The sequence below is a fragment of the Pelophylax lessonae genome, assembly GCF_965119305.1.
Source record: "Pelophylax lessonae genome assembly, chromosome: 2".
In the NCBI taxonomy this organism is placed as follows: domain Eukaryota; kingdom Metazoa; phylum Chordata; class Amphibia; order Anura; family Ranidae; genus Pelophylax; species Pelophylax lessonae.
This window is the reverse complement of record NC_138769.1, coordinates 671,440,378-671,466,326: the sequence shown is the minus strand read 5'-3', so window position 1 is coordinate 671,466,326 and position 25,949 is coordinate 671,440,378. Positions and strand designations below refer to the sequence as shown.

Genomic DNA, 25,949 nt, shown 5'->3' with positions numbered 1-25,949 from the left:
GAAGGGGCTGGGACAACATGGGTACAGCTGTAGCTCTGGATTGGTGAACACAAACTGCCCACAAGGGACCTGGGCAGCAGACTTGGCAGAGTATAACCGTTGTCAGAAGACAAAGTAGAGGGGGAAAAAAGGGCAGGATTAGTTAGACGGGGTCTTCAAACTATGGCCCGCCAGTTGTTCAGGAACTACAATTCCCATCATGCCTAGACGTGTCTGTGAATGTCAGAGTTTTGCAATGCCTCATGGGATGTGTAGTTCTGCAACAGCTGGAGGGCCGTAGTTTGAGGATCCCTGGGTTAGACTGTGGTTAAAATTTTCCTGGCGATAAGGCCTTTGTGAATGAGGGCTAGATGTTAATTCTTTGCTCAGTACTGTCTTTTAAGCCGTAATCCGTAACCGCCTGGCTGCCTGTGTTTCCTTTATACACAATTTGGATTGCCTTACCTCTTTGGCATTATTTTATACCTTTCTAAACAAATAGTTTAGAGCCATGTATATTCCACACACAAGAGCCATGTATATTCCTACTGCAATCTTGGTGTCCTTTGCATATAGCTTTGAAATCCGTGGAGTAATTCAACATAAAACTGCAACTCTTTTCCCTCTATGCTGGTGTTTCCTGTAATAGACCGGTCACTGCTGCTCGCTCTCCTTGTGCAGGGTGACCGGTCTTGTCTCCACCCCCCCCTGTAGATTTCTTCAGGCAGCTTGTAGTGGGTGTGGCTGCTGGGTCACTCCCACAGCTTTGCTCTCTGCACAGGCTATGTACACCGCAGTGATGAGGTCACTGTTACGTTTTAAAATTAATAACTGGGTTTGCAAAGGCATTTGGTGCACACTAAAACTGGAAAAGTTTTAAAGGAAATTTTTTCTTGTCCAGGGTTTAACTTTAAATAAGAATTCCTGGTATGGACCAATGTAATTATGTATAACACCATACCTGGCCAGTGTCCCTGGAAGCTAGAAATCACTGAAATAGACACCACTACTCCAGTGATCTCCCACTTGCTTCTGACTACTGAAAGCTGAGCGGCTACCCTGCCTCATTCTGAACACAAGAGGTCAGCTACTTGGCACATGCGGCATTCAGAAAATTGCTTGCATTTTCACTGCCCTGCCTCTCCACCTCGTGCAGTCGGAGACCGCTTTACATTCGTTCAGAAAATGCTTTAGATAGTCTTTAACAAATATTTGAATGCTTTGCCACAATGCAAAAAGTTGGTTGTGGCTGTAAAATGTTTGTTTTTCTGTAGGTCCTTTACCAGATGGTTGGGAGCAGGCCATCACTCAAGAAGGAGAGATATACTACATAAACCACAAGAACAAGTCCACATCATGGCTTGATCCACGATTAGACCCACGCTTTGGTAAGGAAGAAACCGGTTCTTTGTGTGATTGAAGAGCAAATATCAGAAATGTAGTGCATGTATGTGTGGTGGTGGGTGTTTTTTTTTTTTTTAAATAAGAGTTGAGTAGTTAGAAACTCTGTCAGGTTTTCACTGCTGTGTCACCACTAGGGAGAAATACTGGATGAACCCTCTGCACTGCTATATACCCCTTCCATTAAACTTTGCAATGAAAAACAGGGATTTTTTTCACACATTACAACAGGGGTTTTCAAACCTTTGGCCCTCCAGTTGTTCAGGAGCTACAATTCCCATCCATGCCTAGTCATGTCGGCAAATGCAGAGTTTTACAATGCCTTATGGGATGTGTAGTTCTGCAACAGCTGGAGGGCCAAAGTTTGAGGATCCCTTAAGCTGGCCAACTGCGTCAAAGTAATTACTCTTATGGCCAGTCCTGCTCTGCCAATGCTAATGCTATGGTAGACACAATGCCAACATTGGTCAAACAGACACAAAGTGGGGGAGAGCTACTAGGTTCAAGTCTGGTCACTGACCTGCAATGCAATAAAAACCAGATATAGCTGTGCTCAAATCCCAATAGCTTGTACATGTATAGGGAGAATATCCTTCTATTTGGCCTGGTAACCACTCCATAGAAAAGTAAAGAGAAATCTATTACAGTTGTTATTGGAGCAGGGGATGATGGGAAATCCTTATTCCTCTGATTTCTTAATAGGGTATTTCCTTTTACTTTCCTTCCTGTTGTGTCTCTGGGACAGCCAATAGAGAGAAATCTCCCCTACAGGATTCAGCCAAAAACGTGTTTTACCCATTCAATGCTCTGTCCAGAGCTAAAGAAAAATCTTTAGGCTATACATGCTTTAAAGCTGAACTGTAAGCTTATGAAATATACAGAAATCATTACATCAAATATATTTAAGAGCATTCCATGTACATTCCTGAATTTTACTTGCTATCGATTTCTTGTAGTCCCTCTATATTGGGGCTGCAGTGTGAGAGGAATAAGGAGCCAATCAGTAAGTGTGTACAGACAAACATAATAGGAAGAGAAAGCAAAGTGACAGATGTGATATCACTGTGCTACACCTCCTTTCATTGTCCATTCACAGGCTTGAATGGGGTGTCCAGGATGACCTGAACTCAGAGGAAGGGGTTAAATGTTAGACTGAGGACATCTAGCAGCAGACAAATGTTCTACAGGCAAAGTCTCTGGATTGAAGCTAAATTTCTACAAAAAAGGAATTTGGTCATTTCATCTTTTACAATTTTTAAATTTTGGTCTTTTTTTTTTTTTTTTGCTGAAATTGTGCTTTTCCTCTTCTCCTGCTATTACTAATCAGCAGGTCAAAAGCACCTGTCAGTGAATTCTGAATGATCTCACAAGTGTCCCAAGCTGATGAATTCAACACCACCCCAAAGCCGTTGAAGTAGAGCTCACTCTGAACATGCAGAGGAATTTCAAAGCTTTGAGAGATCTTGTCATCTCTTTAAAACCACCTTTTGACCCACCCACACTTCCTTGCACTTTCACCACTCCAATGCTTGGGAGGCAACCCTATGTACACTACTACACTCCATAGCAAAGCTTATATAGGGTTGACTTGGTGGTTAGCTGTTAAAGCTGGGATAGGAGTCTTGAGTGTAGGACTCTTCACAGTTTAGTCTCTTGTGACCATTTATGGACCAGAAGGTTTTATCCCCTTAATGACCAGGCCATTTTATTGCGATACGGCACTGCGCTAATTTAACTGACAATTGCGCGGTCATGCGACGCTGTACCCAAATAAAATTTATGTCCTTTTTTCCCACAAATAGAGCTTTCTTTTGGTGGTACTTGTTATCGCGTCTACAAACTAGGGGATAGAATTGTAATTTTTATTTTTTTTTTTTTTACTAGTAATGGTGGTGATCAGCTTTTTAGAGAGAGTGGGAAAGGATTACAGTATATCGGGTTTTATTGTGTCCATTGACTGGTGACCACTGTCACTGAAACAGTGCAAATGCAAGATTGTACAGCTGTTCCCAGAAGAACTAGTTAGGGCAAATCTTTCATTGGGAACATCTGTTCTGTTCAAGTGACAACTGTCTGAAGGGAGTTTCTCATAATCAGGGAGATTTGCTCTAATTCCTGTTGCATCTCCAGTACAGGACATGAAGGGAAATTTCCCCCAGTGGTAAACCAAAAGCAAAGCAAATTAAAAAAAAAAACTGATGGGGTTTTTAACCCCTCTGAGCTCTGTTCAAAACCCCCAAAAAAGATGGCTGTACATGCTTTTATTTGTCTGGTAATTTAAAGTGGTAAGCCACCATGTTATCTTTACATCATCTCTGTTAGATTACAAGCTGTATCCTAGTGCCTGTGCTTTATTTAAAAAAAGCAGATTTCTACCTATTTTCACAGCTCTTATCGGCAATCATGTGACTCCCGGCTTTCTTTTCTCCCCGACTGACATTTCCAAGGGGGCGGGGCCAAGAACTTCCTTTGATGTCAGCTGGGGAGTAAAGGAGGAGAAAGCCAGGAGTCGCGTGATGGCCGAACGGTGCTGTAAAAAACAGGTAGAAATCCTTTTTTTTTTTTTAAATAAAGCACAGGCATTTAGAATACAGGTTGTTATCTAACAGATGGGATGATGCAAAGATCACATCGTTTTGTAGCAGCGGAGAAGGGAGCAGAGCGGCGCTAGTGAGCTGACAGGCGGGGAGGAGGACAGAGGGAGACGGAGGAGAGATGCGGATGACGGAGACACATACGCTGACCATGGTGTCAGGTCTCGGCAGCCATGATATACCGTGGTCAGAGTACAGGGAGGAGGGTAGAAACTGGCAGGATCAGCCAGGTAGTTTAGGTATTTTTTTGGTCTCCAGGTATTTTAGGTGATACAGGGGACCAAATTACACAACACAAGCACTGTGCTGTATATCATGCTTTAACCAGTTCTGGGCTCTGAAGGATCCGCCCCCCTTAATGACCAGGCCATTTTTTCAGATTCGGCACTGCGTTACTTTAACAGACATTGTCGTGCGACGCTGTACCTGAGCAAAATTGATGTCCTTTTTCCCCACAAATAGAGCTTTCTTTTGGTGGTATTTGATCACCTGTGCAATTTTTTTTTTGGCCTATAAACAAAAAAAGAGCGACCATTCTGGAAAAAAAAGCAATTTTCACGTTCTGCTATATAACATTCCCCCCCCCCCCCCCAAAAAAAAATTTAGAAATCTACATTTTTTACCATTTTAGACCAATTTGTTTTCTGCTACATATTTTTGGTAAAAATAAGCGTATTTTGATTGGTTTGCGCAAAAGTTTTTGCGTCTGCTAACTACGGGGAAGATTTGTCATTTTTATTGTATTTTTATTTTATTACTTGCAATGGCGGTGATCTGCAATTTTATTTATTTTTTAGGAACTGCGACATTGCAGCGGACAGATCGGACCCCTAACTAACCGTTTTGACACTTTTGGGGGGACCAGCGACATTGCTACAGTAATCAGTGCTAAAAATATGCACTATTACTGTAATAATGACACTGGCAGAGAAGGGGTTAACACTAGGTGATCAAGGGGTTAAATGTGAGCCTAGGGGAGTGATTCTAACTGTATGGGGGTTGGGCTTTTGAAATGATCAGAGACCTGTGATCCCATATAGAAGGATCACATGATCTCTATGATCATTCCAGAGAGAACGGTCAGCTGTGTTTACAACAACTGACCATTCTCCTCTCTCAGCGGGGAGTGAACTTGGATGGCTGGTGGCAATCGGAGCCACCAGCCCTGTGCATTGGCGTCCCTGCTGCCGAGTGGGGGGCGGGAGCGCGCGCTCGCCCCCTAGCTGTAGGCGCGCGAAATGATGTATACCTACGTCAGTTCACGCAGGAGGGGCTGCCTGCCTGCAGTATAACTGCGGCGGGCGGTCCGGAAGAGGTTAAGGGAACAGGATTCGTGTGGGGGTTTTTTTTTTTTTTTGGTAACAAAAGCTTGAACTATAATAATCCTTAATCTAAAGAGACTCAGGTTAAAGAAAATACCAGTTTCACAATCCTCTGACAGAAGCAGCCTTTCCACAGCTCACAAGATAAGTTGCCAGCTCATGCTTTTGAGGCCCTGTTCATACCTGGGCCTTTTTCAGCTCGTAAAACGCTCATCTCTGAAGTAAACACTTCAACTACAAAAAAGTACATGAGCTGCTTTTTTGGCAGAATATAAATGTTTTTGTTAGATGTCAATGCCTGCCTTACAACCCCTGGAAAAAATGCCCAAAAAATGCCTGAAAATGATATGCTCAGGTATGAATGGAGCCTAAAGCTGATTTAAACCCCGAAAATGAATAAAGTGTATGTCAGGGCATTTTTGGTGTTTAAACATGCTTGTCATTAAATATTTTTATGATGGTATATTAGGATTCATAATTTTCTTTCTAGTTCCTCTGTCAGCACAATCATCATCTTTGCTGAGTGACTGCTCTGAGAATCGGTTACACAGGCTGCCTAGAGAGTACATTACAATCGGTGTATTATCATAATGATGAGCTGAGTAATAGAATTGCACCCAAGCAGAACAATATGGGCTGCTGTGTGAGACATCACAATAGTTGTAATGTTTTTTTTTTTTCTGTAAAGGAGCATATTGGTATACAGTGTGCTGGAACATGCAGGAAAGTAAAAAAATACAAAGAGATTGATTTACTAAAACTGGAGAGTGCAAAATCTGGTGCAACTCTGCTTGGTAGCTGTGACGGACCCCATACAGTGTCCGCTGTAGAAGCTTCCCTTGCCATGTACCAGCACAATCCAAGATCCCTTAGCCCACCCAGTCACTTGTCGAGACGTCATTGTAGGGTGGTAAGAAGCAGAAGTCTGTTTATTTAAAAACAGGCACAAAGAGATAAACGCTTGGGGGACAATCCCCCCCCCCCCCTCTTCTTTGCATAATGAAACAGGGTGGGGCAAACTACATTCAGTAACATGACACACAGCTATCTTCAACTTTCCAACAGTAGACAGTCTTTGGGAAGGGCTGCCGAAGAAATCCCCCCCCCCCCCCCCCCACAGCAATGGGATACAGGCAGTTAACAATAGCAAACCTCACCTCAAACTATCTAGCAATGGTCTGAGATAAACTCCTGCAAGCAGCCTGAACAGTACAGTGAGTCTGTTTAGTGGGAGTTCTCGGTCACCCTGTGCCCCTAAAAGACTGGGTGACTTGCAAACAGAAGGGGCTGGGGGAGCTGGACAAGGAGTTTCCCAACATCTCCAAGGTAATCTGGGTTCCACAAGCCCCCCCACCCTAAGTGACTCCTGTCACAGTAGCCAGTCAGCTTCTAACTTCAGCTTGTTCAGCTAAGCTTTGACAAAAAAAAAAAAAAAAAACTGGTTTCTATGCACTGATGCTCCAGATTTTGCGCACTCTAGTTTTAGTAAACCAACCCAAAAGTCTTCCTCCCCCCCCCCCCCCCCCAACTCTGTGTGCACACAATAGGACATAGGGCAGATTGTGTGTTTGTACTGCACTGGACATCACTGCCCAATATAGCCCAATCGGACTGGAGTTGGTGAGCCCGAAAACAGAATTGCTGGCCTCCCTTGATGAGCAGTCTGTACAATGTTTTGCCGATGGTATTTTTGGTCTGGATTTTTGGACTGTCACTGCAGTAGCTACCTATTAGGGCTCTTTCACACTATGTGTCCGTCAAACGGGGGATCGATCCACCGACGCAGGAGGGTGACAGCTGTTCTCCGTTGGTCCATTCTCATCTGATTCGATTCACTGGACGGATGGAAAATAGGGTTTCCATCCATCCAGATTTGACTGATCGGATGTCAGCGGACATGTCTCCGCTGACATCCGATGCCCCATAGGGATGCATGGGGGGACCATTCAGATCCGCCAAAAAAAAACGGACAGGCGGATCTGAACGGAGTCCGCCTGTGTGAAAGAGCCCTTAGGCAGTACAATATTGGGCATTTGTTCTAAATGGCTACTGACATAAGACTAGCTGATCACATAGTCTGTTGTGTTTTTAAAGCAGTATTAAACCCAAAACTGAAAATGTAATGTATTGCGGTTTACCAATGCTTAAATGTGGTGGCTGTATTAGGTTTTTTATTTTTTTCCTTAGGCTTTTTCACTTGGTAATCTGGCCAGTGAACACATCTGTATTACAGTGCCTTCACTCTGGATGAAGGAGCACAGGGGGACAGCAGGCAGCAGCATAGTCTGGGAGGAGGGGATTGTCACACTTTATATTCAGTTACTGCAAAGTTTTTCCTTTTAGGCTAAAGGCCAGTAACACACCTCCTGTATTGACAATATTCTTATAAAGGTGTCAGAACCAAATAATCCATTGTAAAGATCTCTACCTATCTAGAAAATAAATATGCCCCCAGACCTAAATTTTAAAAGGAACGTTAAAACGGAGTAATTTCTACCTTTTCTGAGACACTGACCCAAGATCCTTCTGTAATCCTATTTTGTAATGTAATCTGTGCTGAATGAAAGGGCGATTGTCTGCTAGAATGCCAGCATTTCAGTAACTTCAAATATGAAAGGCATTCGTTAAGGCAGCAAGTGAAGTGGAGTGCTTTTTTATTTGCATGTTTTCTTTTCAATGGCATTTTATTAACACTGTTTTGGTAGGTGGACTTGGTGACCTTTTTAAAGTGGTTGTAAACTCTCTTACATATACACAGTGAAGTTACTGACCTCAGGTAATAGAGATGGAATGAATTCTCCCACATAAGTTGTTCCTGTCTATCTGAAGTGTTCTTGTCTGTACAAGGGTTCAAAATGCAGAATTTTTAAAGCTTGTCTGAGCTGTCAGAAAAAGGGGGCGGAGAGCTGAACTTTCTGTAGAGCTCAGTGAGGAGAGAGATTGGAGAGAAGGGACACCCCCACCCCCATCCACACAGAAAACACAGGAAGAAAGCTGAGACTGTCAATTATCTGGAAGTCCCTCTGACACCTTCTTTTCTTTTGGTGTCAGGAAACCTTGTCAGAAAATACTGATAGCACGGAAACGAAGCAGCAGACAGAATTGACCCTTAGTGCTCTTGAGAAAAGTACACCCTATATAGGGATATGCTTTGTTCATATTTTATGTCTGAGGTTTACAACCACTTTAAGGCTTGGTTCCCATCTATGCAGTACGCTTTTGATCCATTTCTGCAGTGACTTTTCCTGCGTGTTTTTATGGTTTCTCTTTCGTTCATTGACTAACACAGCTCCTGATTCTTCTTAACCATTGGGTTATACTGCCCCCTACAGGAGTAGGACACTAGGCAGGAAAAAGCCTATGGGCAGTCCCAGTGAGTATACACCCACACTCAGCTATAGGCGCTCAGTTTTTCCTGCCTAGTCAGGAGTAAGGACCTAGTTCCTTGCTGGGATCTCTGGTCCTGGCAATTTTTGTTTCCTTTTTAAATTTATTTTTTCCTACCTTTAATTATTTTGTTCCTGTGAGAATCTACTATCAACTGCCAGACTGGGCAACAGACTGGATAATCTGGGGGGACCCTCTGGATCTAGTCTGGCCTGTGAGCGCGCACGCAGGCCTCATCTCCGCGCTAGGTCAGCCGCGACATGCAAGTTAAACGTCTCACGAGGGCGCATTCGACCTGGCCTCGGCCTGAGTCTCATGGTTCCTGGCCGACAGCCACCCACCTCCCGATGAGAGCGGTGGTCTGTCAGGAGCGGTGCCCACCCTGTTCCTGGTATGGTAAGTAGCTGTCCTCCTCTACCCCTGGAGGGTTTTTGGGGTGGACGTGGCCCCTCCCTGAGATGGTGGATCCCCCGACTCCCCCGCACCCCCTAAAAAATTTGGCGGTCATCTTGGGTCTTCAGGCAGTGCAAAACTCGTTGCTTCATGGGGTGATTGTCCCAGTTATGGCTTCGGAATGTTTTCAGGGGTCCCTACATCTGGGGGATTTTCTCACTTCTATCGACATCAAGGAATCCTACCTTCACATTCCAATATGTGCCGGTCACCAACGCTTCCTCCGCTTTGCTGCAGGCAAGGAACACTATCAGTTTGTGGCATTTTACCTTTGGTCTTGCCTCCACTCCTCGGGTCTTCACAAAGTGTTGGCCCCGGTGATAGCATTGTTGCGTCAGCGGGGGATCGCAGTACTGGGGTACCTGTCCAATCTTCTGTGAGCAGTGTCTCCGACTGCTCTGATGGGTTACCTTGGAGATTTCTCTGCGATCTCTGAGGGAGTTTGTTTGGATTCTGAACCTTCAGAAGTCTGCTCTGGTTTCATCCACAAAACTGGACTATCTAGGTGGATTCAGCCTCAGCCAGAGTGTTGCTTCCTCTGGAAAAACTCCCAGAAATTGCAGGAGGCAATTCAGCTTCTGTTCAGCAGGCGGTCATCCCTCTGGGCTTGCATGTGTTTGCTGGGCCTGATGGTGGTCAGGGGTTCTGGACTCGGGAAGAGTCCAGACTGCCGATCAATTTACTGGAACTCCGAGCGATGAGACTGTCTGAATCATTGGACAGTTCATCTTCAGGGGTGTCCGGTATGAATTCAGTTGGACAGGGCCACGGCCCTGGCCTATGTCAATCACCATGGTGGGCACACGAAGTGTCCTGGTGGATCGGGAAGTAGCCAGCAGTGTAAGGTGGGCTGAATTATCGTTCCAGCCCTCTCTGCTGTACACATTCCATGGAAGATACAGAGGTTTGTGGCATGGTCTCAGAATCCTCTCGCCGACGCCGCAGACTCATTAGTGGCTCCTTGGCGTCCGTATCATCTGATTTATGCCTTTCACCCTCTCAAACTTCTGCCAAGACTCCTGTGCAGGATCGAGGCAGCAAGGGATTCGGGTTTGTCTGGCGGCTCAAGACTGGCCTCGCCGGTCTTGGTAGGGCGACCTGGTAAGGCTGGTCCCACCGATGCTCCTTGGAGACTTCCTCTAAGGGAATATCTGCTGTCTCAATGACCAATCTTCCATCCTGCTTTACAGTCGCTGGTTTTATTGGCTTGGCTGTTGAAAGCCAGGTGCTCAAGGATAGAGGTTTGTCTGAATCTGTGATTCCTACGCTGTTAAAGGTTAGACAATCTACCTCTGGGAAGATCTACCATTGTATTTGGAGGACGTACATTGCGGGGTGTAAGTCTTTTTGGGTTCTCTCGCTCTTTTTCTGTGGCTCGGATCTTTGCTTTCCTCCAATGGGGGGGTTAAGCAGCTCCTGGCCTTGAGTACCATCAAGGACCAGGTTTCGTCATTGGCGTTTTTTTTTCAACGTCCTTTGGCCACACTTTCCTTGGTGCGACCTTTATCCAGGGAGCTCGACACTTGGTTCCTCCAGTGCGGCCTCTTACCGCTGTGGGTCCTCAAATTGGTGTCGGTTATCCAGGAATCTCCCTTCGAAAATATTGGGAAGTTCCCTTGCTTATGTTGTCCCAGAAGATAGCCTTTTTGGTGGCTATGGTGTCTTTTAGGAAGTCACTCACTATTTGTACTCGCGGTTGGACCTCGAAAATGGTTGGCTGTTTCTGCTGCGACCCTTTCCGGATGTATCAGACAGACAGTGATTCAGGCATATTCAATTAGGGGTCAGGTTGCTCTTTTCCCTGTTAAGGCTTCTGTCATCAGGCTTCAGTGATGCAGGTTTTCAAGGTGGCCATCTGGTCGTCTGTGCACACTTTTACAAAGTTTTATTAAAGTGGATGTGTTGGCATCTGCGGATGCTTCTTTTGGCCGCAAGTTTTTGCAGGCTGCTGTTTAGAAGACCTGGTCCTCTTTCAGGGTGTATTGTTGTTTTCAGGTGAGCTCCAGTTTTGGTTGAGCGCCGTTACCTGGTTGGCTATGGTTAGCCTTGGGAATTTTTTTCTGCTGTTTTCCCACCCCTGATGTTTAACACTGCTTTGGGAAGTCCCAACGGTTAAGAAGAATCACGAGCTGTGTCCGTCAAAGAACGAAAGAAAATGGGATTTTTGATTTACCGTAAAATCTATTTCTCTTATGTTCATTGACAGACACAGCACCCACCCCTCTGTGGAGTTGGCTTTCTTCTGACACTGCTTGAAACAAAACTAAGTGCCTATAGCTGAGTGTGTGGGTGTATACCCCCTGGGACTGCCTGTAGGTGTAGTTGAGCTTTTTCCTGCCTAGTGTCTTACTCCTGTAGGGGGCAGTATAACCCAATGGTTAAGAAGAATCAGGAGCTGTGTCCATCAATGAACATCAGAGAAATGGAATTTACGGTAAGTTAAAAATCCTATTTTTTCTGTGATTTGCGTTTTTGCATATTTTTTTTTTTTTTTTTGCGAATTTGTTGGGCAGACTTGGAAAAAAAAAAAAAACACAAATCTCGGCAAAGACGCACTACATGCTTTTCTGCTGCTTCTCCATTTCTCCATTGAAGTCTATTGAACCAAAAAAAGCAAAAAAAAAAAAAAAAGCACCATTTTGCGTTTAAAAAAGTCCTTGACCCTTTCCAAGAACACAGTGGTTGGAAAAAGAAAAAAGCATAGATGTGAACATGTCCCATAGGAAGCCATGTTAAATGGACTGTAGGGTGTTTCTGCAAAATGCACCAAAACAATGCATAGGTGTGAAACAGGCCTTATACATTCTCTGCATTAAAATAAAAAAAAAACCTTTGTTGTCCCCTCCTCCAGGCAGACACCCAGAACAAAATAAGCTGAGCAAAGCTCAGCCTTTCATGGGCATCTTTACATTCTTTGAATACAAAGATTCCTCTGGCTGATTGTGACGCCATTCGTCCACCTCAGCCAATTAGAGGAAACTTTGTATTCATTCACAAAGATGCCTATGAATGGCAGCTTAGCCCGACTCGGGTTTGTTCCACTTGTGAGACAGAAAGTTCTTATTTCACTGCTGGAAAACAAGGCTGTTTACTTTATTTAGCTGAGGCCACATCGTTTTTATACAATGTGCCCAGCGGGCGCACCTGTTAGCCTAGAAAATAGTTTGTTTGGGCTGGCTTGTCCCAAACTAGTTAAAGTAAAAGTTCAGCCTAAATCTATCTCTAGGGCTGGGTTCACACAGGTTTTAACACAGAAATCGCATGTGATTCGCACTGCATTGCGTTGGAGATCACATGTGAAGTCTGTGCGATACAAATTCAGCCATACAGTTTGTATGGCTGAATTTGCATCGCATTCGGACCAATATTGTACAGGACTCTTTGGTCCGCATTGGAATCAGATCCCGTAGTATTCATATCCATGTTATCTGATTCATTAACCATTTCACAGTTTGCACTGCAATCCGCTAACCAATCTGGGGGTGTCATTACCTTGACATTGACACCCACACCAGTTCGCAGATGTCAGTGTGAACGGTCTGCGATTCAGGTACAATGTGGGAACACCCACAGGGTTTCGCACCAGTGTGAACCCAGCCTAAATCTACTGGCAGCTACATTTTAAGACGTAGCTAACCCTGTAATGCAAAAAAACGCTATAAATGCCTTTTCTGCAGCTGGTCTGGTCTCCAGTGGCGGATGCTGTGTGGAAGAGACAGCCGACAATGGCTGGGAAGTGACGTCACCCATAGCCTTACTATGGGGCTTCCATTGTTGGCTGCCCCTCCTGCACACTTCCACACAGGGAAGCCACCATTGACAGCTCATTGTGGGACTTGATTGGCTGCAGCAAAGGTATGTATAGTGATTTTTATTACTTTTTTTTTTTTTTTTTTTGCTTTACCGAGCTCGATTGATTAATTTCAGAATGTGGCTGCCAGTAGATTTAGAGTTTATTTTAGGCTGAACTTCTACTTTTAAAGGGACCGTAAACCTGGAGATCTGCTTTAAGGTGGTTTTATGGGCTAATGTAGAATAGTTATACTACTGTTTGCTACCACTTCATTAACACTGTGTACATCAGTATCAGATTTGAATGTGTCCTCATCCCCACCCAACCTATTCACTGCAACAATATAGAAAATTGCATAGTGTTCCCCTATTCACAAGCAATGATTTTCCTCACTAGGACCCTCTTCACACTGACCCATTGAGGACTAAGTGACCATCCCTCTTGACCCACCCACACTTGGATTCCCTTACTGCTTAATTGCTTTGGAGTCAACCCTGTGTACACTCAATGTCGAAGCTTGCACAGGATTGACATTAGTTGGCCTGGTGGTAAGCTGGGATGGGAGCCTTCAGAGGCCACTTGCTCCCCCATCCCATGCATAGGTGTGCACAGCCTATTGCATTAGGGTGTCCACCCCAAAGCTCAAACACACATGAATGCGTGTGTCTTCATATATATGACACCAGCACACTGACCTCCCTGCCTAAGCACTTCTCTTATGGCAGAGCCTGTAGGAGGGGGATCTTTCCCCTTCTCCCTGCCTGCACACGGTGACATGGGCAATATGCACAAGGTTATTAGGGTGTGCCTTGGCACACCCTGTGCGCACACCTATGATCCCATGGAAGACACTCCAGTGTTTCTGCAGTAGGGTCAATGCAGCGAAGGCAAGTATAAATTTGGCAGGGGAAGGACATTTCTCAGGGCAGCCTCATAATTTACAATCTAATGGTCTGTGGCCAGCTCGAAGTAATCGGGCAACATTTGAATGAATGGAGACATTGAATGTCTTTAAAGTATGGAGTAGGCTGTAAAGATGTAATGGGAATTTTAGTACAGATTGTGTTACAGCCGATCTTCATTCCCCAGAAGTCGAATTGCTACATTTAAATAGTTTATCGTTTGTGCTTGTAGTGATGATCTGTCAATGTTAAATCATTTGTTCAGCTCGCAAGAGGCTTTCCATCGAACCTTCCAGTCCTGTAATTGTCTCTTGTGTTAATTACTATTTGTCATAGTGTAAGCATTAATTATCACTTGAGACTGCTTTTCCTTCACTCTTTTTTGTTTCAGGGCAGAAATGGTTGTTTGCCAAGATCTGGGTAGTTAATTGGGGGTTTTGTTTTGGAGAATTTAGTTGTAATCTCTCCCCTGCCCCCATATCCTGATTCTCCCTGTAACCAGAGTAAAGCTTTTTGTTTTTTGTCTGCCTGTGAGGTCTGGGCATCATTTCATGTGCTAGTTAAATACATTTTGGGTTTGTTTGGGTTTGTAAGGAGTGGAAAGAAGACAGCAAAAAGAACAAGGCTCAAGTTTTTAATGGCTTGTTTTTTCTGGCATATTTTAAAGCTGAACACCAGGCAAACTGCTAAATACACTGATGAAATGCATACTTGGGAGGTGTTTTACCTGCAAAGAAATCGTAATTCTGTTCAGTTAGATGTTTGAACCAGGCCAAGCTTTAGGACTTTCCGACTATATTGCAGTTGAGCAATAGTCTAGTCTAGAACCCACCTGCAGCCTGTGATTGAACAGAAAACATAGCAGCATAGTGATGAGGTCATCACCATGCGCACTCCTCTTATAAGCACATTGAGAAGAGTGATTGCACTGTGCAAGATAGTTGAGCCCAGATGAATTTACTTTACTAACAAGAAGAAAACTCACTGCTACAGGTGAAGCCAGAAGCCTAATGATGTAACAGGTGCCCACCTCGGCTCACCTCCGCACTCAATGGACATAGAAGAAATGGCCACACTCCAAATAACATCAAGATTCTGATTTATTAGACGAACATCTCAGTGTAGCATACAGTGAAAGGTAGACACGTTTCACACACTAGACAGTGTGCTTATTCATTACAAAAGACAAATCAGCATCACAATCCTTAAATATACGTGCATCAAGGTTATTGACAGGTGATATAAATGAAAATTTTACTTTAGACCTACAGTTTGCAACCTTGGTGGTTTTCAAGAAAACTGCTGAGGGGTTGTGGCAGTCCTCTAGGTAGCAAACATATATGGGTGCCGCTGGAAAGAAGACAATTCCTGTAATGCAGGCATGAAGAAATAAGATTAACTTCAGCCCCCATAATGCTGTCCCTGAATCCCCCCCCCCCCCCCCCCCCCCCAGCACCATCATCTTTGAGAAACTTTGGGACATTCAGCAGAGTCTGAAATCCTGGACCTCTGTATATGTTGTATCTCAGCACATGCTCAGATGGGCCACGGGTCTATGCTGAGTCCCAAAGCCATCCTGAACATCTGTACACGTGCCATCACAGGCGTCGGGGATGCAGAGTCATTCTCAGCTAGGCAAGAGAAGGGGAAATACTGTACTGCAGCATAAAGAAGTAATTGTAAAAAATAAATAAAAATAAAATTGTGGGAGGAGGAGGAGCCAGGTTGTACATAACTTGTTTTAATTGGGTGAAGATCTGTTTTCATTTGGAATTCAGGTGCCATCCATCCAATCCAGGAGCTTACAGGATTTGGCATTGACCACAACTAGAACAGTAAAGTGATTTATAAAAGTAATAAAAATGCATAACAAACCGGTCAATACATATCTGCTCTGTGTAATTAAATTTCATAGAGCAGCTGCAAACCTCTTTTTTTTTTCCCCTCTGTCGTCCTCTTTTCGCTCCTGGCAGCTCCCCTCTGTCCAGTACCCCCCATGGGAAGCTGCTTCCCATGGGGGCACTCATGCATTCTTTACAACCACGTTGTCTGCTGTAACATATAGGAAGCATTGGTTACCTGGCTCCTGGGATTCATTCAGCCCTGCTCTAGTGTCACAAAAATGCAGCTTTGTAATTGGTCAAGATGTAAACATTTAGTGGAGGTCAGTGAGGCCTACAGCAAGAAGTGTTCCTTTTCTTGGAAGGCCGCACTGTATTTTGAAGATTGACTTCAGTGACTGTAGCTTTAGTACGGTTATTAGAATAGAAGAGATTTCAATCTAGTTAGGAGCAATCCTTTAAATACAGACTCTGTTGTGTAATCCCATAGGAGAAACTATTTAACGTGTAATTTTGGCACCAACTTTAGCCTCAGGCCGCGTAAAGACTTTAGATGCAGTCTAACCGCCCTGAGGCCAGGGCATCTTGAGACCGATACAGAATATTCCATAAGCATGAGGTTGTATCTGATGGTAGATCGCAAGCTCCTGTGGGGGCAAGTACTGACGTGACTGGCTCAGCGTTTTCTACAAAGTGTTGCAGTGATGTAGAGGGAAAATAATGGAGTGACTTATTCCAGGGATGTATACTTCTAGGAAACTGCTAAATATTGCACGTACTGTTACTATTCGGCAGAGAGGAACCAATTTCTGGTTTGTGTAATGTTTGACAGCCTTTATTTATAGTGCATGGGAGTAAGCACAGCATGCTCCAAAATAGATTCTTCTGTGATTTGGGTGAATGCTGAGCAGAGTAATTTGATGTCTGCATCGAGTTCAGATGGGGTGTGCTATCTAATAGGCGTAATGTGTCTTGTAGTTGATCCTGATGTCATATCCAGGTGTGTGTGATGTAAGTAGGGAAAAGACAATGCTGTAGAGCAGTGGTGATTAACTTAGAAATTTGCCTCAAGTGCGGCCCCTTACACTTCATGCGGGCCATACATTAGCAGCGTTTTTTCTTGTGTTGAGGTGCTGTGCATTAAAGTATAACTAAAGGCAAAACTTTTTTCTCTTTCGTTCATTGACAGCTCCTGTCATTCTTGACCATTGGGTTATGCTGCCCCCCTTCAGAAATAGGACACTGGGCAGAAAAAACTTCTGGCTACACCCATGGGCAGTCCCAGGGGGTATACTCACTCTTCCTGCTACAGTCAGTTCTTTTTTTTTTTTTTCTGCCTAATCCGGAATAAGGACCTAGTTCCTTGCTGGGATCTTTGGTCCTCGCAAAAAAAATTTTCACCCTGGATTTTTTCCTGTGAGATCTACTATCAACTCCCAGAATGGGCGACGGGCTTGGATAATCTAGATCCAGTGGTCACCCCAGTCTGGCCAGCGAGCACGCACAGGCCCAGCTCCGCGCTAGGTCTGCCGTGACATAGCCCCACTGGACGGGGGCTTGCCCTGCGAGTTAATGTATCGTGAGGTCGCATATAACCTGGCCTCGCTCTACCCAAAGAGGGTTTTGGGGTGTACGTGGGCCCCTCCTTGGTAGAGTCGGACCCACAGGATCCTCTCCTTCTCGCAGGCACCCTCGCCCCCCTCCTTGCCAAGTCCCTCATCCTGCTCTTCCCCCCCCCCCTGCTGGGGATGTATTTTTATTTTTTTGGGTGGTCTAGTCCCTTTCCTGGGGTGGGGGCTGGTCGCTAATTGGCAATGGGGCCCGTGGGAGTGAGCTGCTGGTGACCAGACAATCGGTTGGGTGGAGGTTGTACCTGGTGGGGGGCTCCTACCAGGGCTCCCCATCCTGCCAGGAGCTGTCCTGAGGCCTTTTCCCCCAATTGTGGGTCCCTGTATGCCTCATGGTGCCGCCATTTTATTGTAGTCTATGTATTCCTTAACATGATGGCCATTTTTGTGTAGTCTGTCATCCATCTTGTGGTGGCCATGGCAGTGGAGCCCTAAGGGCGGCAATTTCAGCGGTGGGAGCCCCTCCTTATCCCCTCATGCTGACTCCCGGATCATTTAGCTTCCTGATTGCTGCACGTGTAGTGCAGATTCTTCTGGTGGTTGCAGGTGCCTGTGTTGGCGGGTGATCAGTCTGGTGGGGGTCCTCTCCCTCTCTTTTGAGGATCGCTCTGTGCCTTGTGCTTGGCAACCGGGTGGTGCTGCCAGTGCGGTGGGGCTTGTCCCTTAGCAGTGTTACTTTTTTGTGGGGTCCCCCAGGTGACTCATGGAGTCTTTGGGGCACGTCTCCCCACCTGATCCCTGCTCTCAGGCTGCGGGGGCCTCTGGGTCCCATCCATCCATTCACTGACGGCGGTCCTTGAGTCCCTTTTTGTCCAGGGTAGAGGTGGCTTTCGGGCGATGGGCTAGAAAAAATGGCCCTACCCAACCTGATTCGGCTGCCACGGATGTAGGTCACCCTTTTGGGTCTGCGACCATGCGCCTGCAATCCTCCAATAATGAGTGATTCCTCCACGTCTGTGACCGTGCACGAAAAGGCACTGGTGGATACACTGATTTGTATCCATGCATGAGGCCCTGAAGATGGAGGGCGCAGCTGAAGCTTTGACAGAGGCACAGGTACCCTTTGGCACTCTTAAGCAATCCAGAGCGGCAAAGGTGTTTCCTGTCCCTGCCTATTTTGACAGAATTGTCGCTAAAGAGTGGGGACAACCATACCGTCCCCGTGGGGTTCCTAAGCATTTTACTAGGTGTTACCCCTATGAGGAGTCCCTTCAGAAGTGGTCTGTGCCACTGGTGGTGAACCCTCCAAGTTCCAGATTAAACAAAGCAACCATGATTCCAGTTGAAGAGTCCATAGCCATTGCCTTTAAGGACCCGGCTGACCGGAAGTCAGAGGCTGTTGCCCGCACTATGTACACCTTAGCTGGTGCGGCAATGAGGCCGGTATTTACCATTGCCCTAGTGTCGCAAAATCTAACCGAGTGGACTAATTTCCTACGCTGTGACCCGGAGGGAGAACCGCTCCCCCCTGCCTTTGCTGAGCTGGCGGACCAGCTGGTCCAGGGGCTGCAGTTTATCTGTAATGCCTTTTTGGATGCGGCTCCCCTGATGGCTCACCTCTGTTTTGGCGATGGTCCTTCTATATGTCCTTTGGCTCAAATACTGGTCTGTGGACCAAACTTCTAAAAAGGCCTTGACTGATCTTCCCTTTCAAGGACGTTGCCTTTTTGGAGCGATCCTGGATGACCTCATTAAAGGTCTCAAAGGAGGGAAGAATACCTTTCTTCCGCAGGCTAAGAAGGGCAAGGAACCTCCTGTAGACATGGACCTTCCTTCTCAGCTCATACGTTTTTTTTCATCCCTTAGGGTCGACTGACAAGGGCTCGAAGCCTGTCAGGGCCTCCTCTGGCGGATCTAAATGAACCTAATCTGTCAAGCCAAGAGTGAGCTTCTCCAGACCCATCGACAAGGCTTCTTCTGCATGATGGTGCACCCTTACCTGTATCGGGGGTGGGGGGGCACGTCTTCGCTGGTTTCCGGACCCGTGGACTTCCCTGGTAGAAGACAAGTCGGTCCACAAAGTAATTCGGTCCAGCTACAAGATCTCGTTTCATGCTTGTCTTCCGGCAAGGTTTTTTACTTCCAGCCTGTGCCTGTCCTCAGTTCGGTTACAGGGTCTGTTTGGGGTGGTACAAGACCTGTTCCTTCAAGGGGCAGTTCCGATTTTGGAATGTTTTTAGGGTTTTTACTTAAACCTGTTCAGTCCCCAGGAGGGAAGGCAAAGGGGGTCAAATCCTGGACCTCAAGGAACTAAACTGCTTTGTGCGGATACAGAAGTTCAGAATGGAGTACATTCCTGCGTCAGGGGGGTTTCCTCGCCTCTATAGATATCAAGGATGCGTATCTTCACATTCCAATATGTGCCAGTCACCAGCATTTTCTTTGTTTTGCTGTGGGAGAGGAGCATTATCAGTTTGTGGCATCACCCTTTGGTCTTGCCTCCGCTCCTTGGGTCTTCACAAAAGTGTTGGCTCCGGTGCTAGCGTTGCTACGCCAAAGCGGTACAGGGAGATCGCGTTACTGGGTTACTTGGACCATCTCCTGCGAGCGGAATCTCCCTCTGCTCTGGTGGAGAACCTGGAGATCACAATACGAACTCTGCGGGAGTTCGGCTGGATTCTGAATTTTCAGAAGTCTGCCCTGATTCCGTCTACAAAGCTGGAATATTTGGGCCTGACTCTGGACTTGGCAAAAGCCAGAGTGCTCCTTCCTCTGGATAAACTCCAGAAAGTGCAGTCTGCTATTCGCTTCCTGCTGTCCAACAAATGGTCATCCCCCCGGACTTGCATGCGGGTGCTGGGCCTGATGGTACCTACCTTTTGAGGCGGTTCCGTTTGCACAGTTCATACGAGGTTCCTGCAAAGGGAGATTCTGACCAAGTGGGACAAGACTCTGCAGTCTCTGGACAATAAGATCTGACTGAGTCGGGGAACGAAGAAGTCCCTGATAGGGTGGCTTTGCTCTCAGGGGCTTTTAGGCTTGGAAAATCCTTCCTCCCCTTGTATTGGACAGTGGTCACCACAGACGCCAGCCTGTCTGGCTGCGGAGGCGTCCTCGGCAAGCATTCTGCTCAGGTGTCAGGGAAAAGGGCGTAGGAGATCTGGCAATGTTGCCAATAGTAGAAATGGGCGCATACCTGTGCACCCTGGTGCAGACGAGGCGAACAGGCATACGCAAATGCGCGACAGTGCAAATTGGCGGACACGCGTGCATGATAGATGAGGCCACTCGCTGTCCTAGAAGACTGCTGTGGGATTCATTACATTGCTGGATTGTCATCTGCCTCCCTGTGTACTTCTCTTGGATTCCCCATTGTGACCCGGCTTGTTCCTGACCTGCTTGATCTCCTTCTGGCATTGACCCTCTGGCTTGCTTTACCTGTCAGTGTTTTTTTTTTTTGCTTGCTGCCTGTGCCCCCATTATGGAGATTCAACCTCTTTTTATCCTGTTTACCATCATCAGTGAAAGAGAAAATCCCAAATTTTGGGTTGTCCCCAGAAAAGTAAGAGGGGAAATCTTCCAATGGGGACACTAGTTCTGGTGACCTGGGGGGTCCCAAGGAATTCCATTCATCTGCAGGGATTACCTCTCGCTTCCTATTTGAGTTTGACAGGGGGTTATAACCCTCCCTTACTCTATCCTATAGTGCTACCTTAAGTCAGGCAACCCATTTAACCACTTGCCGACCGCCGCGCGACTATCTACGTCGGCGTTCAGCCCCTCACAGGCAAAGTGACGTAGGGCTACGTCACTAGCTTGTGAGGGTCTAGGGAGCGAGCGCCCGCCGCCGGTGGCGTGCTCCCGCGTGGTCATGGACCCCCCCGCGCGTGACCGGCGGACCCGATGTCCGCCGTTCACTCTGCGATCGGCGGGGGAGAGGGAGAAAGTCAGGCGGCTTGTGTAAACAAGCTGCCTGTCATTCTCCCCTGTGTATGAAGGATGATCATACGGTTCTACTATGTAGAACAGTTGATCACTCTTCATACATCTGAAGCCACAGCCAATCACAGTAGAAAGCACGCCCCTAGGGACACACATAGCCCCTCCCTTTCAAAAAAGTTAACCCCTTCACTGCCAGTGTATTTTTACAGTAACAGTGCATATGTATAGCACTGATTACTGTAGAAATGTCACTGGTAACCTTAAGTGTCAAAAATTTCAGTCAAGGGTCCGATCTGTCCACCGCAATGTCGCAGTACCGCAAAAAAAAATCGCAGATCGCCGCCATTACGCGTTAAAAAAAAACAACAAAAATGACAAATCTTTCCCTTTGTTAGTAAACGCGATAGCTTTTGCGCAAACCAATAAAAATACATTTTTTTTTTTTACCAAACATAGGTAGCATAAAACAAATTGGCCGAAAATGTTAAAAAATTTAGATTTTTACATTTTTTTGGGGGGAATTTCATATACAAATATGTGAAAAATATTGCTATTTTTGCAAAATTGACGCTATTTTTTTGTTTATAGCGCGTGATCAAAAAATCGCACAGGTGATCAAATGCCATCAAAAGAAAGCTCGGTTTGTGGGAAAAAAAGGACGTCAAATTCGTTTAGGTACAGCGTCGCACGACCGCGCAATTGTCCGTTAAAGTCACGCAGTGCCGAATCACAAAATACCCCCTGGTTGTTTAGCAGCCAAATCCTCCGGGGCTTAAGTGGTTAATGGGCTGTAACACACCATGATGGCTGAAAATTTCATCCTGTTGCAATTTTTGCACAGCATATCCGTGTACGCTAAAGAGGAAATGGGAGATGAAGAATTCCCATCTTTGATGTCAGTGGCAATATTAGTAACTCTCAGCATTTGTGTTGATGGCAGATATAATACCCCCCAGCATTGTTGTCTGGCCACAACCCAGCGTTGGTGTCAGTGGATGCAATTTCCCTCAGCGTTGGGTTATTGGATACAATCGCCTCCAGCATTGGTGGCAGTAATGGTAACCCCAGCATTGGTGTCGGTGGTCACAATGGCCCACACAAACAGTGGTGGTCAGTGCCTAATATTTGTGAGTTGCAGTGCTATTTATGCACCCTCCCACTCTGCCTCACAGTACAGACTTTGTGATGGAGCACAATAGGTGGCTAGGTCAGCTGGTTGCATGTTGGGCACCACTGGTATAAAAGCTTCTGATCTGACAGCATTAGCAGATATTTTATTAGCTGCTATGACACATGTGGGCTTACCAGGACTGCATCAGTGCCTGCACACGTTTTGGGTTCATCTCTTGTTGCAGCTGAGGCGTCCTGTAGCAAGATGGGGCAGACTTGATTCCATCAGAGGCTTCTACATGCTGTTCTGCTTAACGTTTAGTTGGCACACATCTCTTTGCACATGTGTTAGACACTTGCAGAACCTTCAGTCTTCGCTGCCTCCATGTCTACCAACTCTCTTCTCTTCCATTGTTCTGCCACAATGGAAAATAGACCTTCTCAAGAGACAACGGCTTCAGAAAAAGCCTCCTTGAAGTGGGCTGTTTGCGGAGATGGAGTTTGCCAAGTTGAGTGGCTGTTTACCTCCTGGCATTTATTCAAGTTTCTGATGTCATGATGACCTGCTGAAAATAAAAGTACAAGAGAGAAACTGGGCTAACCCACCTAAACAAACGGAGCATTGTTTCATATGACAGATCTTTTATAAATGAGGGGGTGGCCTATGAGGTGATTCCTCTAATGGATGAGTAGTTGCAGTGAAATAGACTTTCATTATTTTACTTTTTTTTTTTTTTTTAAAACATACTGTGACCAGAACAGTACAGTGTTGACCATAGTGACTGTACTGCTCTGATGAGGTGATCAGGATTTTTTTTTTTTCCTTTCAGCACAGATTGCTTATAACCCTGATGATCACTGTAATAAGCAATCATTTTTATGACTTGCATCCATTCATTGTGTAATATTGTAAAATCAGTTAGTGGCCCGCTATCACATGGTACAGATGCACTGTGATTGGTCCTGTCTGTACCATGTGATCAATCAGAGATGATCAAAATAGTTGTACGCATTGAATGGCTTTCATTCATAGCCATTCACTGTGTACTGTCATGTGATCACTGATTGGTCACAGCGATCACATAGTACCGGGCATGCCCCAGTACTAATGATCGGTCACCCTCTGTGTCTGGTGGACACAGCGGGTGACAGATGGTGCTGCAACACGACCTGTGACTGGGAGGACATCATGTGACCTCCACCCAGGATGGGAAAGCTCCCACTCAGACATCGGTTGACTATTGGCTGAGCAGGAAGCAATTTATGATGGATAGTACTTCTTTCAGTAGCAGATTTTTCGGGAGATATTGTATATTGCATAAAGTATTCAGATGGATCGCTACTCGTTTTTTTTAAATTTTGTTACATTATCAGCATTGCAAAGACTGTATGTATCCCTAAAAGTTTATTTTCTTTACAGCTATGAACCAGCAGAGGTTGAGTCAGAGTGCACCAGTGAAATCTCCTCCTCCGCTGGCCCCGCAGAGCCCCCAGAGTGGTGTCATGGGAGGGGGGGGCAATCAGATGAGGCTCCAGCAGCTTCAGATGGAGAAGGAACGCCTCCGACTCAAGCACCAAGAACTGCTCCGGCAGGTGAGGCCACAGGTTAGAAACTGCCTTTTGTTATTCTTTACATGTTTGTCCTGTCTGTGTGTCATTGTGTGGGGTTTTCTGTCCTCTTATGGCTAGTTTACACTGAGCTTTCTGGTACGGTTCTGTACGTTACGCTATTTATGCCGTTTCCATTATAATTGGTACCCTAATTCCGAACCGTACCACTTTTTGGTACCCTTTCGTTGGGGTACCAAGCACATTAGTACTGTACCAACAGGGTGGAGCTACACTCTGCAGAACTTTGGTTGACAGAGAATCGTCTATCACAGCTTTCCTGCTACACCACGCCTATCATGAAAGGGTACTATTGGCAGTGGAAACGCAATGTGTACCGTTCGGTACCGTACCACTCAGTGGAAACGAGGCATTATAGACAAGGAAATGGCTGTGAAATTGAAACAAACATTTACCCCAGTAAAAAACTGCAACAAGAGAGAAAAACAAGTAGTATATTTTAGGTTTCATGCTTTGACCGCTGGCTGTGGGAAAACGCAGAACACAGCAAAATCGTGCTGTGATTTCGCCGCTTTTTTGGAGCTGGCGATCAAAATTTTCTATCGTGAATGCAATTATTTTGCGTTCAGAAGAGGGAGGTTGAAGCCCACCTAACAGCAACCACTTCGAAACTCTGGTGTGCATGGACACACAGGCTTTTATGGAGAGGAGCTTAGAAGCTTTGACAAAAAAAAGCAAAAAAGCTCCTTGCGTTTAGGAGCTGTAGTGTACATGAAGCCTTAGGGAGCACTGAATTTAGTTCTTGTAGGTTTGTTTTTGGTTGTTATTTATTTTAATTTCCCATCTGCTGCTAATTTGTGTGAATATATGCAACCAAAAGCAGAATAAACTCCTCCAGTCTGACAAGTTTCTGGCTGATGATCCAGTTTCGATTGCAGATATCTTCTTAAACCAACATTGATGATTGTGAAAGTTTTTTGTTACTTGGTTACCTGAAACAATTAATACACGAGTGTGAGGTTTGCTCCTGAGCTGCTGAAATCAGAACTTGTGGTCAGATCAGTGTTACGCTGCTAAATGAAGATCTCCGGTTTAAAGTGTCAAATGACAGCGCAACTTTTTTTTAAAAAGCAGTTTTGTCTGTTTCTGAAGCTGAGAGGACTGCTAGAATGAGAAATGTATATTTTACTAGATACTTGGTATGTCTTGTTTTCTGCCCACCCTACTTCCAGAAAATCAGGGGGAGCCACGTTTATGCATCAGTCATGACCTCCAGTGTTGTGTGACTGCACAAAGAACAGGAAAGGGAACTCCTGTTGTCAGAGGGATAGGAAGTGAGGGGAGGTGTTCCCAACAGGACATGAAATTAGTGGGGAAGTTTCCAGCTAGCACACAGATGGCAATAAAACATGACCGGGCCTGTAATCCTTTCTCCCACTCTGTCCAAAAATAACCTTAAATAAGAAAAAAAAAATCAATTTAGGCTGGATTTCCACTTTAAGTTTGCTTTTAAAAGTTGAAGCCTTGGCAAGTCCAGCCTGCATATGACATTGCATTTGTGAGTCTTCAGCCACTTCAAAGACTTGGTCAATGGGGATTAGTGTTTGTTTAGGATGGGGAGTGCCTATGCGCCAGTTCTCATTGGATTGATACTGAGATGAGCATGGGGGGCTAGTCATCACATCAAGTGGGTGTATGCCGACACCTTATGGAGCTCGCTCTTCATTAGCTGTGTTAGTTTTTAGCAGATAAAACAGGTTAACTTTAAAATCTTAAGGGCATCTGAGTGGTTGACTAGTGCTTACCTGTTTTTCTAAAGTGATGTGACTGAACATTTAGCCCACCATTTTTACTTGGCTGATGGCATTGGTGGTGCTGAAGGTGGAATCCAAGCCTGCCTTAACGATTTCTATTGGCTGTAAGTTTTCAAATCTAGTCCATCCCTGTTTAAGTGACAAAATAAGAAAAGAAAACCCCATCAAGCCAGAGGATTATCTGAATTGGCTTTCACCATAAATGGCAGTATTAAGACTGTTTAATAACTGTAGTATTAGTTGATAGTTTGGGAAGAAATAAGAAAAAAAGAAT

General features: G+C 45.5%; 1 protein-coding gene across 4 annotated transcripts in view; it reads left to right on the top strand.

Annotated features, from left to right (window-relative positions):
• YAP1 (Yes1 associated transcriptional regulator) overlaps positions 1–25,949 on the top strand; it is a 139,358-nt gene that overhangs the window by 107,900 nt on the left and 5,509 nt on the right. Inside the window, exons 4-5 of one of the 4 annotated variants that reach the window (XM_082245983.1) lie at positions 1,254–1,367; positions 23,713–23,885. In XM_082245983.1, coding sequence (XP_082102109.1) covers positions 1,254–1,367; positions 23,713–23,885 — 287 coding nt within the window. Of the gene's footprint in view, positions 1–1,253; positions 1,368–23,712; positions 23,898–25,949 lie in introns of all 4 variants that reach the window. The other 3 variants (XM_082245982.1, XM_082245985.1, XM_082245984.1) reach the window with 3 other exon arrangements.